We start from the raw sequence: 11,624 nt of genomic DNA on the forward strand, positions 1-11,624 counted from the left end.
TACATTTCGTTTTGATTTTCATGCCATTTGGCTTTGAGTTGATTTCAATATGAAAATATTTAAAGTTTGATATTTAAATTTCTGAATGTATATTTTAGTATCTGAAAATTTAATTTAGAATGAATTCATAATTTAATTTTATTATATTTGGGCTTATTTTAGGCTAATATTCTCCACGTTAATTTATTAAATCATGTGATTCAACATATGACTTTAAAGTTAACATAAATTAAATATACAATTTTGGATTCACATATAACTTATCAGTCAGTTATATTCAACCAATTACTACATTTAATTGATTAACCACAATAGTATTTTTTGCTTTCACTGCAATATCTTTGATCTTTATGACAATTGACAAGTAATCCTTCCCCTTTGATAGACCATTCATGAAAAACTCCTATGAAATTTGTTTACTGAAACATTGCCCCTTGCAGTGTTATATATAGCGTAATACTGGCGATAAGCCGCGATTATCGCACACTAAAAAGCTCGTGGCCACTTAAGAAAATCCAAGATAGCGTTTAACGAGCTATACTTCTTCCGATAATGGAGCTGGTCAAAATTCCTCCTCAGTTGCACTGAATCAGTTGGCCGGTCAAAATGGTTAGGAAAACGCTGCTCGTGCTGGCCAGTGTGCTGCTTCTTGCCTTTGGAGCTGCCCACCAGGAACTGGAGAATCTGCTGCAGAAGCAACAGGTGGACTTGCAATTGTCCAGCGATGAAGTGGCTGCACTGCGTCCGCTGTACCTGGAGTTCCAGGCCCAGTACGACTATCTGTACAGCCTGAAGCTCCAGAGCGGCGACGGAAGTGACCAGAGTGCGGCGAAGGAGCCCGAATTGGATGCCAACTACCTGCAGGCGTTTGAGGACTTTCGCAGTAATTTTGCCATTTACCTGGACGAGAAACCTCAAGTGGTTTATGATACCAAACTGCCCAGCGTGGAGGAGATAATGGGAGAACCCTATCCCGATTTCAGTCCAGAGCAAAGGGCGGAATTCGAGGACCTCAGGGATATAATTCAGGACGTGATTGATGAGGCACAGTTTGGCATTGACGACCTGGTGGAGCGGGCCATCCAACTGGAGGCGAATCTGCTGAAGCTGAACAAGCCCAAGATTGTGACCGCCGCCATTGCCGGCTTGGGCTACATGTGGAAGTACTGGGGTCGTGGCAGCCAGGCCGCCTATTGCAGCTACTCCCAGGTGCCGGAGTTCCAGGTAGCCCTGCAGGCCATCAACGATGGCGTCGATTGCTACTCCCGCACCATGGCCTTGGTGCTGCGCATCCAGAACGAGACGGTGGCGGCCGTCAAGGAGGTGAAACGCAATGTGGGCGGGCTGGTGAAGATTTACAAGAAGATCGCCGCCAAGCAGACCACCGTGGGCAAGATCCTCTCCGGCACGGTGAATGCACTGAGTGCCATTCGCCGGGTCCACGACATTATCGCCGTGGGAATCGATGTTTATGGCAAGATCAACAACCAGTTGCCAGGAGAGGCCATGCACTCCGCGGAATGTGGTGTGGCTTTCGTCAACAGCATACCGCACATGCTGGAAACGACCCAGAACCTGACCACATGCATCACCTACGTGAATCCGGAGGCAGTGGACTTCGAGTTCACACATCCGGAGGAGGATCGCTACTGGAACACCGGCGCGGAGCCCCCGGAAATACCCCACGAAAACGAGGTGGACGAGGACGACGATGATGACCACCCGGAGCTGGACGACTATGAGGATCACAGATAAGCTTCTGGAACTTCCACCGATTGATAAGCGTAGTTTTGCTTATCGGAACAATAAACCTTCAGATAACAGTTAAGCATACCGCTTAAATTAGCGTTGATCGTTGCGATTAAAATAATGCTGTTAAAAAAAAGTGATAAGGAATACAATTATATGGGTAAAACATTTAGAACAAAACGCATTTTACAATTAAACATATAAGTTAGTACTTTTATGAAATCATTAGAGTATGTATTTTGGAAGGTTAGTTAAAAATGGCAATTTATACTTTCTATTAATATTTATCAAGTTCTAATACAAAAGTTCTTATCTTTAAATTGCGAATCGCATAATTCAATTATTTATTGCACAAAGGAACATGATTTTTTCGTTTTTTTGTTATTATAAAAATAAGTGTTAAATATATTTAAGATTTCGCAGGTTGGTTACATATTCCAACAGTTAATTTACGAAATTTCGAAGCAATCAAAAATAATAGTTTATTAGATAACTAAATCTGAAAAGCTATATGGCTTTGAATTTTTCGATTTTACACAGATCGAAAAAATTCTGTTTCCTGAATGGATCTTTTGAGTATCTATACTTTGGCTGCACAATATGGCCATTCGTTTTTATAATTTCCAAAGGGCTTGCTTCATTTTAATATATTTCAATCCTTTTTAAAAGTTTATAAGTTATTAGGTGGATTTAAAGCAGAACCCAAAATGCATTCAATTATCTCGGACTTTGATTACTCCTATGACTAGATTCTGGACTTGAGACTGGGTACTCTGACTAGACGTCGCTTTCCTTGAGCTGGCGCACATACTGCTCGCTCAGGGACTTGTTGATGCCCTCGAAGTTGATGGTCACGGGAGGGGCCGCCTGTGGCGTGCTCTGCGACTTGGACACATTGCGGCCCGTGGGACTCGGTGGTGGCTTCTCGGAGGCAAAGGCCTGCGGTATGGCTATGACATCGGCCATTAGGGTTTGCCGGCAAAGGGCGGAGAGGGCGCTTCCAGGACTCGGCGGTGGTGGCTCCTTGGACTTCTTGGTGCCCCTGCGCAGCTTTGAGGTGAGCGTGGCGAAGCCCAGTTTGCTGGAGATCTTGGCACTCCGGCTGACGGTTCGCGGCAAACTATCGTAGGCACTGGAGGTGCCCACACTCTCCTGATCCGTGGACACCTCGTGGTAATGCTGCTGCTGCTTCGTTGGATCCTGACCAGCTCCCCTCATGCTGCCCGCACTGATGCTCTTTTGGAGCACCACAGAATCGGCTGCCTTACTGGGTGTTTGGGGTTCCTGGCGCGGAGTAACCGGAGCACTCTGCAGGAACTGCGCCTTGGCCAGCTGTAGGCGTATGGCCCTTTCCGAAAGGGGCGTGGCTGGGCGCTCTGGTATGAGAATCTGTGGAGGCGGGAACTCAAACTGCTTGGCCTTAGTGGGCGTATTGGGATGCTTCCTTTGGATACGCGGCAGCGTGTTGTCCTGTTTGTTGGGCAAGATTAGAGGAACTGGAGCCGGCGGCGGAGGATGCACCCTAGAGAAACTGGGTCCAGAGCTGGTCTTGGCTATCTTGTGCTCAATCTTGTTGCTAGCATTGGCACTCTGCGATTTGTGCAGCGAGTTTTTCTTGTAGAGATGAGCTTTCCTCGGTGGAACTGGGGGGTTGTTCAACTCCGGCGGTTTCTTGGACTCTGCCAATCTCTCAATACTATCGCTGGCCAGTGGAGGACGCACGAATAGGCATCCCCGCCTGAAATTTTCACTACTCTGACATTTTCGCAGATCCTCTTTATTGGGCGGCTGTGTTAAGCGCTCCAAACTGATGGATTTATATAGATTGAGGGGTTTTGGCGGGCACTTGAACTTCTCTGATTTAATCAACTTATCCGCTTTTTCCTCTGTAGGACTATCCAAATCCTTTTCGATCAAAGCTATGCCCTCCGAGGCATTTGGTTCTGGGATGGTGGTGAATAGTTTGCGTTTGGTTTTCACAAAAACATTGGCATTTGTGTTGTAGTTTCGGTTATGCTCTGGCAAAGGAGGAGGAACAAAAGCTCCCTGTTTTGTAGGTAGAGTAACTGTTGCAGGGGGAGTGGTTGAAATAAGAGGAGTGGTGGAAGAAACAGGAGCAGGTGCCACACATTGACTTTGCTCGATGAGTTCACCTGGCTTGACCTTTAGTGAACCGTAGACAATGTCTTCTCTAGGTGCGGCCGTCTCCAGATCGTTTGCAGTGGAACCCAACCGGAAGTCGTCGTCCAAGGAACGCTGCTTCAGCCGGAAATTCTTCCGGCGTAATCGACGCGGAGTCTCCAAAACCGAGTGGGTATCCGCATCACTGCTGTCGCTCTCCGTCTTGCTATTCTGCCGCGAACCCATCTTGCGCAGTCGCAGCAGCTTCTTCTTGGCACTGGCACTAGCACTGGCATTGCCGATACCATTGACACTGGGATTGGCACTCACATTCACAGTGGGCAAGCTGGAGCGGCACAAGGTGCCCGTAGTGGTACTAGTCTCCGTTTCGTGCTCCATTGGTGAGGCTGCACTGGCACTGGCACTATTGTCGTCCTGGGCCAAACGATCTCGGCTGGAATTGTCGCAGGTGGCATAGGCAGAACTGGAGTCCAACTGCTGACCATCCTCGCTGGTGATGTTAATATCCGGCACTATGTCGCGGGGATAGCGATTCGTTCCACCCTCTATAAAGGAATCCATTTAATTAAGATTAAACTTAGTAGGTTTTAAGGAGAATGGAAGCAAATTTTTTAGTGCCCTTGCAGTCAAGCTATGTATGGATATAAACCATATGATTTAGCCATAAATAAATGTATCAAATTTAAACCGATCGTTCCTCGGGCAGCCATAAGACATATCCTATGATTCCGATTTTTAAACAAAATCATTGTACATACAAAAAAAAAACAAGATTTGGACAGTTTCAAGAATCTACATTTAAAACTGCGCGAAAAATCGGCATAGAAGCGGATGGCTTGTACAACAGATATATCGTAGCTTTAGGATATAGACAACCGAACTTGTTCAAAACTGAAAGGATAGCATCTGAATACTATAAAAACAAAATTTATGACAAAAACTAGCAAATAATATTAAATTAAAAAAAAAACAGCGAATTTGCACTGACTGCTTTTAAACGATCGTAAAAGATTCAAGGGTATAGCTTTTATACTGAACTCGCAAACAGTATAGAAACGGATATGTTATATCAATATATCATTCTAATCACGCTGATCAAAAATGTATGTTTCGGTAATATGTTCTTCGGTGCTTTACAAACTTCTAAACAATGAACAATTGTATTATACCCTCTGCAGGGGTATAAAATACTCACGTATGCTAAGCTTGAGACACTGCAGGCATTCATGCAGTCCGTGGAGCTCTTCCAGATACTCCAGTGTCCGCTCCTGCATGGTTTCCTGGCAGCAGGCCTCATCCATTGGCGATTTCTGGCTCTGAAGTGTCACAGAACAGGTTAATTATCAACCCACTATATTTAGTAAATAATTTAATATATGTATAACTGACCAACTCGGCCAGTCGTCCCAGTTCGCTCTGGACATCGGATATGGCGTTGAGCACGCCCGCCTTCATCAGGTTGTTGGAGTAGTACGGGTAAATGCTGCGAATGCTCAGCAATGCGGCCTGGCAGTCCCGCATGGAGGGGTGTTCCAGCAGGTCGGGCGAGGCATTCCTCAGCTGGCCAAACAGCTCGTCGGCACGTTTCAGTGCGCCCAGCAAGGGGGCCAGATTAGTGTGCGACTCGAAGCTCTGGACACGACGCGAATTGCTGGAGGGGATGGGAATGGTCAGCCGATTACAATCCGGAGGAGGATTGGGTAAATGCACATGCCACCTACACATAGTCGTTGCACTGCACCTCCTCGTACTTGTAGATGGGCGTCTGCTGCTCCACAAGCGTGTGGGCGGTGACCAGTGGCGAGGCGGTGTCGTGGATGTGCTCCTCCACCTCCACCATCACCGCCTCCGGTTCGTCGTACTTCTTGAACTCGTGATCCGTGAGGGCGTCGTTGCTGTCCTCGATCTCCTTCAGATCGTTGACATCGTTGAGGGACAGCGACGAAGCCTGCTGGGAGATGGTCTGGGCCAGATTGCAGTTGGGTGACACGCTGTCCAGGGAAAGGGAGCGGCTCAGCGTGGGCGAGTGATCTGCTGTCACTACACAGACAGTAAGGATTAGCCTTAGATCTTATCCTTAGTTAATGTCATACCCACCCTTATGGCACTCCTTGTTGATGCGCCTCACATCGATGGGACAGTAGCCCGGATGCAGCAGCGCAAAGGTCGAGGCCTCCGGTCCAATGCCCCTGGCCTTCTCCCACTCGTACAGCTTCCGGGTGAACTTCCTCGAGATGCCCTCGAATTTCATCACCTCGCCATCCGAAGTCTTCACCTCGATCTTCTTGGTGTGATCCGGCACCACAATGGCCTTAAGGCGCGACAATCTGTGGGAGTTAAATAAGGATTAGTTGAAGGATTAGTTGGGATCAACTTTCAACAAACTTTTCTTTGTCGTGTGGCCTGTGCTTGTACCATCGGTCATCATCAGATCCCCTTCTCGTGGACTGACTGTGCTTGGAGCCCCGCTTTAGGGAGTCATTATCCGAAATGGTGCCACCACCAGGAGCGCACTTCAATCGATTCCATTGCTCTAAAGGGGAAAATTTAAATTAATTGTTTGGATACTTTGCAATAAAAAAATATATATATCTGGCTATCACAATTTTGAACATAATGCATATTTAACTTTCATTGAATTAGTATTAAAACATTTGAATTAATTTAAAATCAAAATATCAGATATGAAATTGCATGATTTAATATTAAGACATTTGAATTAATGTTACACCTATTAGTTTTAAAATCATATTAAATGTAATGCATAATAAATTAATGCTGCATGATTTAATGTTCAAACATTTGAATAATTTTAAAACCAGAATATTAAATATTATATTGCATGATTTAATATTCAAACATTTGAATTAATGTGAAACATTTTTGATTTAAGACATGTTTTAAAGGCATTCCTTAAATTAAAATCTATTCCACAAATAGACAAATGAAATATTAAAAAAATATATATAATTAACTGCAAAGGATGAAAATCATAGCTAAAAATATGAATATTAAGTATGAACTACCTAAATTTACTGCTTCTTTTTACCCAGTGTAAATACCAACCCAATTTCTTCTGGAACTTCTCCGGCAGATCCTTCTGGTCGGGCAGAGCACACAGTCCCTGGCCCTCCAGCTTCACCTGGCCCATGCTCCACAGGTTCCAGTCGATCTTGGGCTTCACCTCGCCACTCTGGCTTTTGGCCGTGGGACTGGCCGCTGGCTCCAAGGAGGCGTACGATCCTCCCGTGCAATTCTGCTGCTTGGTCCGCCACTTGTGCAGCTTCTTCTTGAACTGCGGGGTGAGATTCTGCTCCAGCTGGGCGGTGGACATGAGCTCGTTGTGCAGCAGCTGAGTGGGCGAGTGCTCCTCGCTGCTGCGCTTCCCAGTTGTCCCTGTTGCTCCTCCTCCGGCTGCACTGCTGCCGCCCAGTTTGATACCTAAAATGGTTTGTATAATACACATGGGTTAGAAATTTTCTTGGAACATTAGTTATGTGGACTCGAAGGGGATTCCTACTGCGATTGTTAACACTGGAACGCTCGAATTCGCATTGCTTGTTCTTAAACTCCGAATCTAGTTTGAGTACGAGAAGTTGATAATGTTGAAGTATCTCTTCATCTTCGTTGTGTGGGAAATTCTTACAGTTTGGCGTTGTGGGCTCCGAGAAATCGCCACTGGACAGATCCTCGCTCTCTGCAACAAGCAGGGTTTGGGGTTAAGAAGAGCTTATAATACCAAAAGGGATTAAGGATAGTGTTATCCCTTGCTCACCCACCAAATTCACCGAAGAAATCCGATTGCCTGGAGGGACTGCTGGGCACGGACGAGGTACCCGGCGAGTGGACACGACGCATTCGCGAATCCTTGGGACTCTTCAACGGCGAATGCAGTTGCGGCAGATCACTGTACATCTGGTTGACCTGGTTGAGGTTCAGTGGACTCGGTGGCAGCTTCTGCCGCCGGCTGCTGGTGGCCTTGATCTCCGCCACATGATCCTCGGGCAGGACCTCGAAGTCGGAAAAGGCCTTCGATCTTCGCAGCGACTTGCTGGATGAGGACTTGGCTGGCAATGGCGGGGCAGAGGACTTGATGTTATCCAGGCGCTCGTCGGTGGCGGATTTGCGCAGCTCCACCTCAAAGTTGGAGGCGCGGGAATCACAGCGGGTATCACTCTTAGAGGAATCACGACCTAATAAGGTTATACATAAGTTTAAAAGCTCTTAAAAAAAGTATTAAAATGGATTTACGATAGTTCTGTCGACTGGCTGCCTCAAGATCATCCATGGAGCTGGCCGAGCTGATGGTTCCAGGTGTGCCACCAGTATCGCTCATTATGTGGCCGGAGGAGGAACTGATGATGCTGTCCGCCGAACTGCTACCAGCTGCCACACAAATGGGCACCTTGAGGTATCTAAAGAGTGAGCCAACATTAAAATGGAAGTCAAGGAAGTATTGGAGTCTGAAACAAACCTCTCCACCTCGTGGTTGAGTGGCATTAGGACACTGGTTTCCGGAGCACCTGGTCCCGAGGGCGGCACATTAGCCCGCTCCCACTTAAAGGCGGCCTTCACCTTGGTCCACTTGGACACCTTGGCCTTGTTGTCGCTGTAGGTGCTCTGGCGCCTCAGGAGATAGGGTCGCGAGGAGCTAAGTTTCAGCCCGGGTCGTTCGCCCTTCATGAACACGTTGAGGTCCTCGTCCATCATGGACTTGCTGCGCTCTCGAATACTGTGGGATTGTTCGATAAATTGCAAAGTAAATAGAAGACCGATCAGTTCAATTTTAAATTCCAGCGTATGACTACTTGCTTGATTTAAGACACTTTTGTAAAAAATAAAAAAAATTACAAACCAACATTTAAATGCAGATTTACAGAACTTAAAACCAAAAACTTATAGAGCCATTCCTTTTTAAAATCGGATATCTGTAACAAAAGTTATGGCTTTAGAAGTGTTGGTTTTAGGTCACTTTTCTGCATAGCCATTTTTTTTTAAAAAAAGGAAAGGGGTTACATCGTTTAATTTCCAGAAAATCGATAGAAAATCAAATCAAAATTTAAATGCAGAGTTTTAGAAATTTCAATCACAATTCCTAAGAGGTATGCCATTTGAAAATCGGATAATTGTAAGAAAAGTTATGGCTTTTAAAGTGCTGATATAAGGTCAGTTTTCTGCAAAGCCATTTTTGGAAGAAAAGGAGAGGGGTACCATCATTAAAATTTCAAAAAAATCGACCCAAAATTACAAACCAAAGTTTAAACGCAGATTCTTAGAACTTTAAAACACAAACTTATAGAGTTATGCCTTTTCTAAATCGGATTTCTGCAAAGTCATCAATATTTAAAATAAAAAAATGAATGTTTGCATTCTTTATAAAACAAATGTTATTAATGTTTTGTAGACGTGCTTACACCTATTTTAAAATGCATTTGATGTGGTGAACAGTGTTTTAAAAACACAAACTAATGAGCAATATTGCTATTTAGCATTTATTCTCAACTTAATCCTTACCGCTTGAATTTGCCCTGTTTGAAGGGCGGTACCACCTCGGTGCCCATCAGGGATTCCAGCCAGGTAAGGGAGTGCTCCAGTTCGAACTGGTTGTCGCTGGTTCTGGGTGGCTTGGTGGGTGGACGTTGCTGCCTGATGGCCTGTTGACTGGTGGAGGGAATGTCATCCTCCAGGGCCTGCAGCTCTGCCTCGCGCTCGCCTGCCTCATTGTCGGCAATGGTGGTCAGTCGGTGCTCGAGGAATCCCTCCAGCAAGGCGTACGTGCGAGTCAGTTCGTCCATGGCCTCGATGGCGGAATTGAGGCGAGTCCTCAGCGGTTCAATGGTGCCCCTATCCGCACGGTAGGGCAGGCACTTGGAGCAGGTGTGTTTGCCCAGTTCGCAGACGGGCAGATCCTTAGCCTCCCTCCTCTCGAACTTGGGAGAGGCGGAGAGATTGCGGGCCCGGGAGGCCACGGCCGGAAACTGGAAGATGTTCTCCTCCGTGCGGCCACACATTGCCGGTGGAGCCGTGGGCAAGGACTCGTAGTGCAGGACATCTTGCCGGGACCGGGTTCGTCTGGGCTTTGGCGGTGGCTGTGGTGGCGGCGGTGGCTTGTCCCAGTCCATGTCGGTATCGCAGCGAATCACTCACTCGGACTTTGTTTGTTTACTCTGCCCAATACGCCACTAAAAACGCACACAAGACATGAAAAATCCGAGAATTATCAAAATCGGGAGATTGTTTATAGAAGAGGAAGACGACGACCGATGCGAAACGTCCGCCGCCGAACGCACACATAAACGGCTCCTAAAGTGTAACGATTAAATCCACGAAATGTAAACAATTATTTCGAAAATCCCATTTCAGCACGTTTCCCCACATGTGCGAAAGTTTTGAATATTTTTCAAAAATATGCACGCGTGTGGTCACTTAACCGAATCGAGTAGAACCGATCCGGAATGCACTGTGCTCCTGTGTGTGTTTTTGGGTTTTGGGTCTTAGTTACGGTTTTGGCTTAAGAACTGGATGCCATCGGTCGTCGAGCGGTTGCCCCAGCAAAAGAAACAAATAAAATCACGCCGCAAACCAAACTATTTTTAAAACGCTGACACTCTTTTGTTTGTTTCGCCCCATGGCGATCGCACTATGGCACACACCCAGTATTCGTAGCCCCCGATTTCCGATCCCGATTCCGATTCCGATGCCGATCCCTCCGCGCAAAGTGCGCACACACTTCCTTTATTCCACTTTTAGGTTACACACAATTAATATTTCCAATTTATGCAAAAGTGCACGCACTCAGCGCGGAATTTGATGGATGGATGGATGTACCAGTGGGTGGATGGGTGAATGGGTGGATGGGTGGATGGGTGGTGCTGCGAACAGATCATGTGTATCTGAAGTCGGCGGCCCCCATTACTTTCGCCACTTTCCGAACGTTATATCCAAAACTGTTGCCACACATTGAATACACACATTTCGCTCTTTTCCACTCGAATTTTCTTCCTGGCTGCGCTTCTTTTGTTTTATGGGTTTACGCGCAAGGTTGTTTGGGGCTATTTTCGGGTTGTTCGCCAGTGTTTTGTTGAAAGGAAAAACAATAACAAATTATTACTTGCACTTTTCCTATGCACACACTCGGTCGTCTGCACCGCCACGGAATGTTCTTCGGTCACTCTTGCTCTCTGATTCTCGCGATTTTCCGCGGCTCGAAAATTCCGTATACGTCCGATCCGCTCGTCGGTCAAAGTTATTCTGAGCGGCACGGCGCTTTCATTTCGAACGGATCGGAAAAGTCGGAAAATGTGAGATTTATTTTTAGAGAGCACGGACTCTTTGTCGTTTTCTAATTTCTCTTAGAACTTTCATGATCAGTGATTTAATCTTATTTGAAGGCTTATTTTCTAATTCTGAGGGGGCTTGGAAAATCTAATAATAATATATATAGTTAATAATATTTATTAATATTATTCATTTAACAAAGATTTTATTGAACGCTGTTCTTTAATTTTAATAAATTAGATAATTATTTAATTAATAAAGATAACTATTGACGTTGAATTTACATAGGTACTGTTAAAAAAAATATGCCTTATTGACTTCTTTGATTTAAAAATACAATGCTTTGTTTTTACGGAGCTGGTAGACTGTAGTAATAATTTTAGCTAATTGATCATAATAAGGATAGTTATTGAAGTAATTAAGAACAGTTATAATGTTAAATTCTCTGCACACTT

General features: G+C 45.5%; 2 protein-coding genes across 4 annotated transcripts; one reads left to right on the forward strand and one right to left on the reverse strand.

Moving 5' to 3' along the window:
• Nucleotides 1-593: 593 nt before the first annotated feature.
• On the forward strand, nt 594-1,971 carry LOC108143973. The gene has a single exon (XM_017268579.1). The coding sequence runs from the start codon at nt 607-609 to the stop codon at nt 1,753-1,755; it is 1,149 nt and encodes a 382-aa protein (XP_017124068.1). The 5' UTR covers nt 594-606; the 3' UTR covers nt 1,756-1,971.
• A 235-nt stretch (nt 1,972-2,206) lies between these two features.
• On the reverse strand, nt 2,207-11,123 carry LOC108143972. 3 transcript variants are annotated; one of them, XM_041708985.1, is made up of 14 exons: nt 11,003-11,123; nt 9,406-10,073; nt 8,366-8,623; nt 8,143-8,306; nt 7,671-8,084; nt 7,538-7,588; nt 7,412-7,468; nt 6,958-7,332; nt 6,277-6,424; nt 5,989-6,218; nt 5,613-5,931; nt 5,281-5,542; nt 5,087-5,207; nt 2,207-4,436 (listed from the first exon to the last, which is right to left on the reverse strand). In XM_041708985.1, the coding sequence occupies exons 2-14, from the start codon at nt 10,011-10,013 to the stop codon at nt 2,527-2,529; spliced, it is 4,917 nt and encodes a 1,638-aa protein (XP_041564919.1). In that variant the 5' UTR covers nt 10,014-10,073; nt 11,003-11,123; the 3' UTR covers nt 2,207-2,526. The 3 variants fall into 3 exon arrangements, with proteins under 3 accessions (XP_041564919.1, XP_017124065.1, XP_017124066.1); XM_017268576.2 differs by having other exon boundaries at nt 7,412-7,588; XM_017268577.2 differs by lacking the exon at nt 11,003-11,123 and adding an exon at nt 10,864-10,972 and having other exon boundaries at nt 7,412-7,588.
• Between the last annotated feature and the right edge of the window lie 501 nt (nt 11,124-11,624).

The sequence above is a fragment of the Drosophila elegans genome, unplaced genomic scaffold (genome assembly GCF_018152505.1).
Source record: "Drosophila elegans isolate 14027-0461.03 unplaced genomic scaffold, ASM1815250v1 contig_468, whole genome shotgun sequence".
NCBI lineage: Eukaryota > Metazoa > Arthropoda > Insecta > Diptera > Drosophilidae > Drosophila > Drosophila elegans.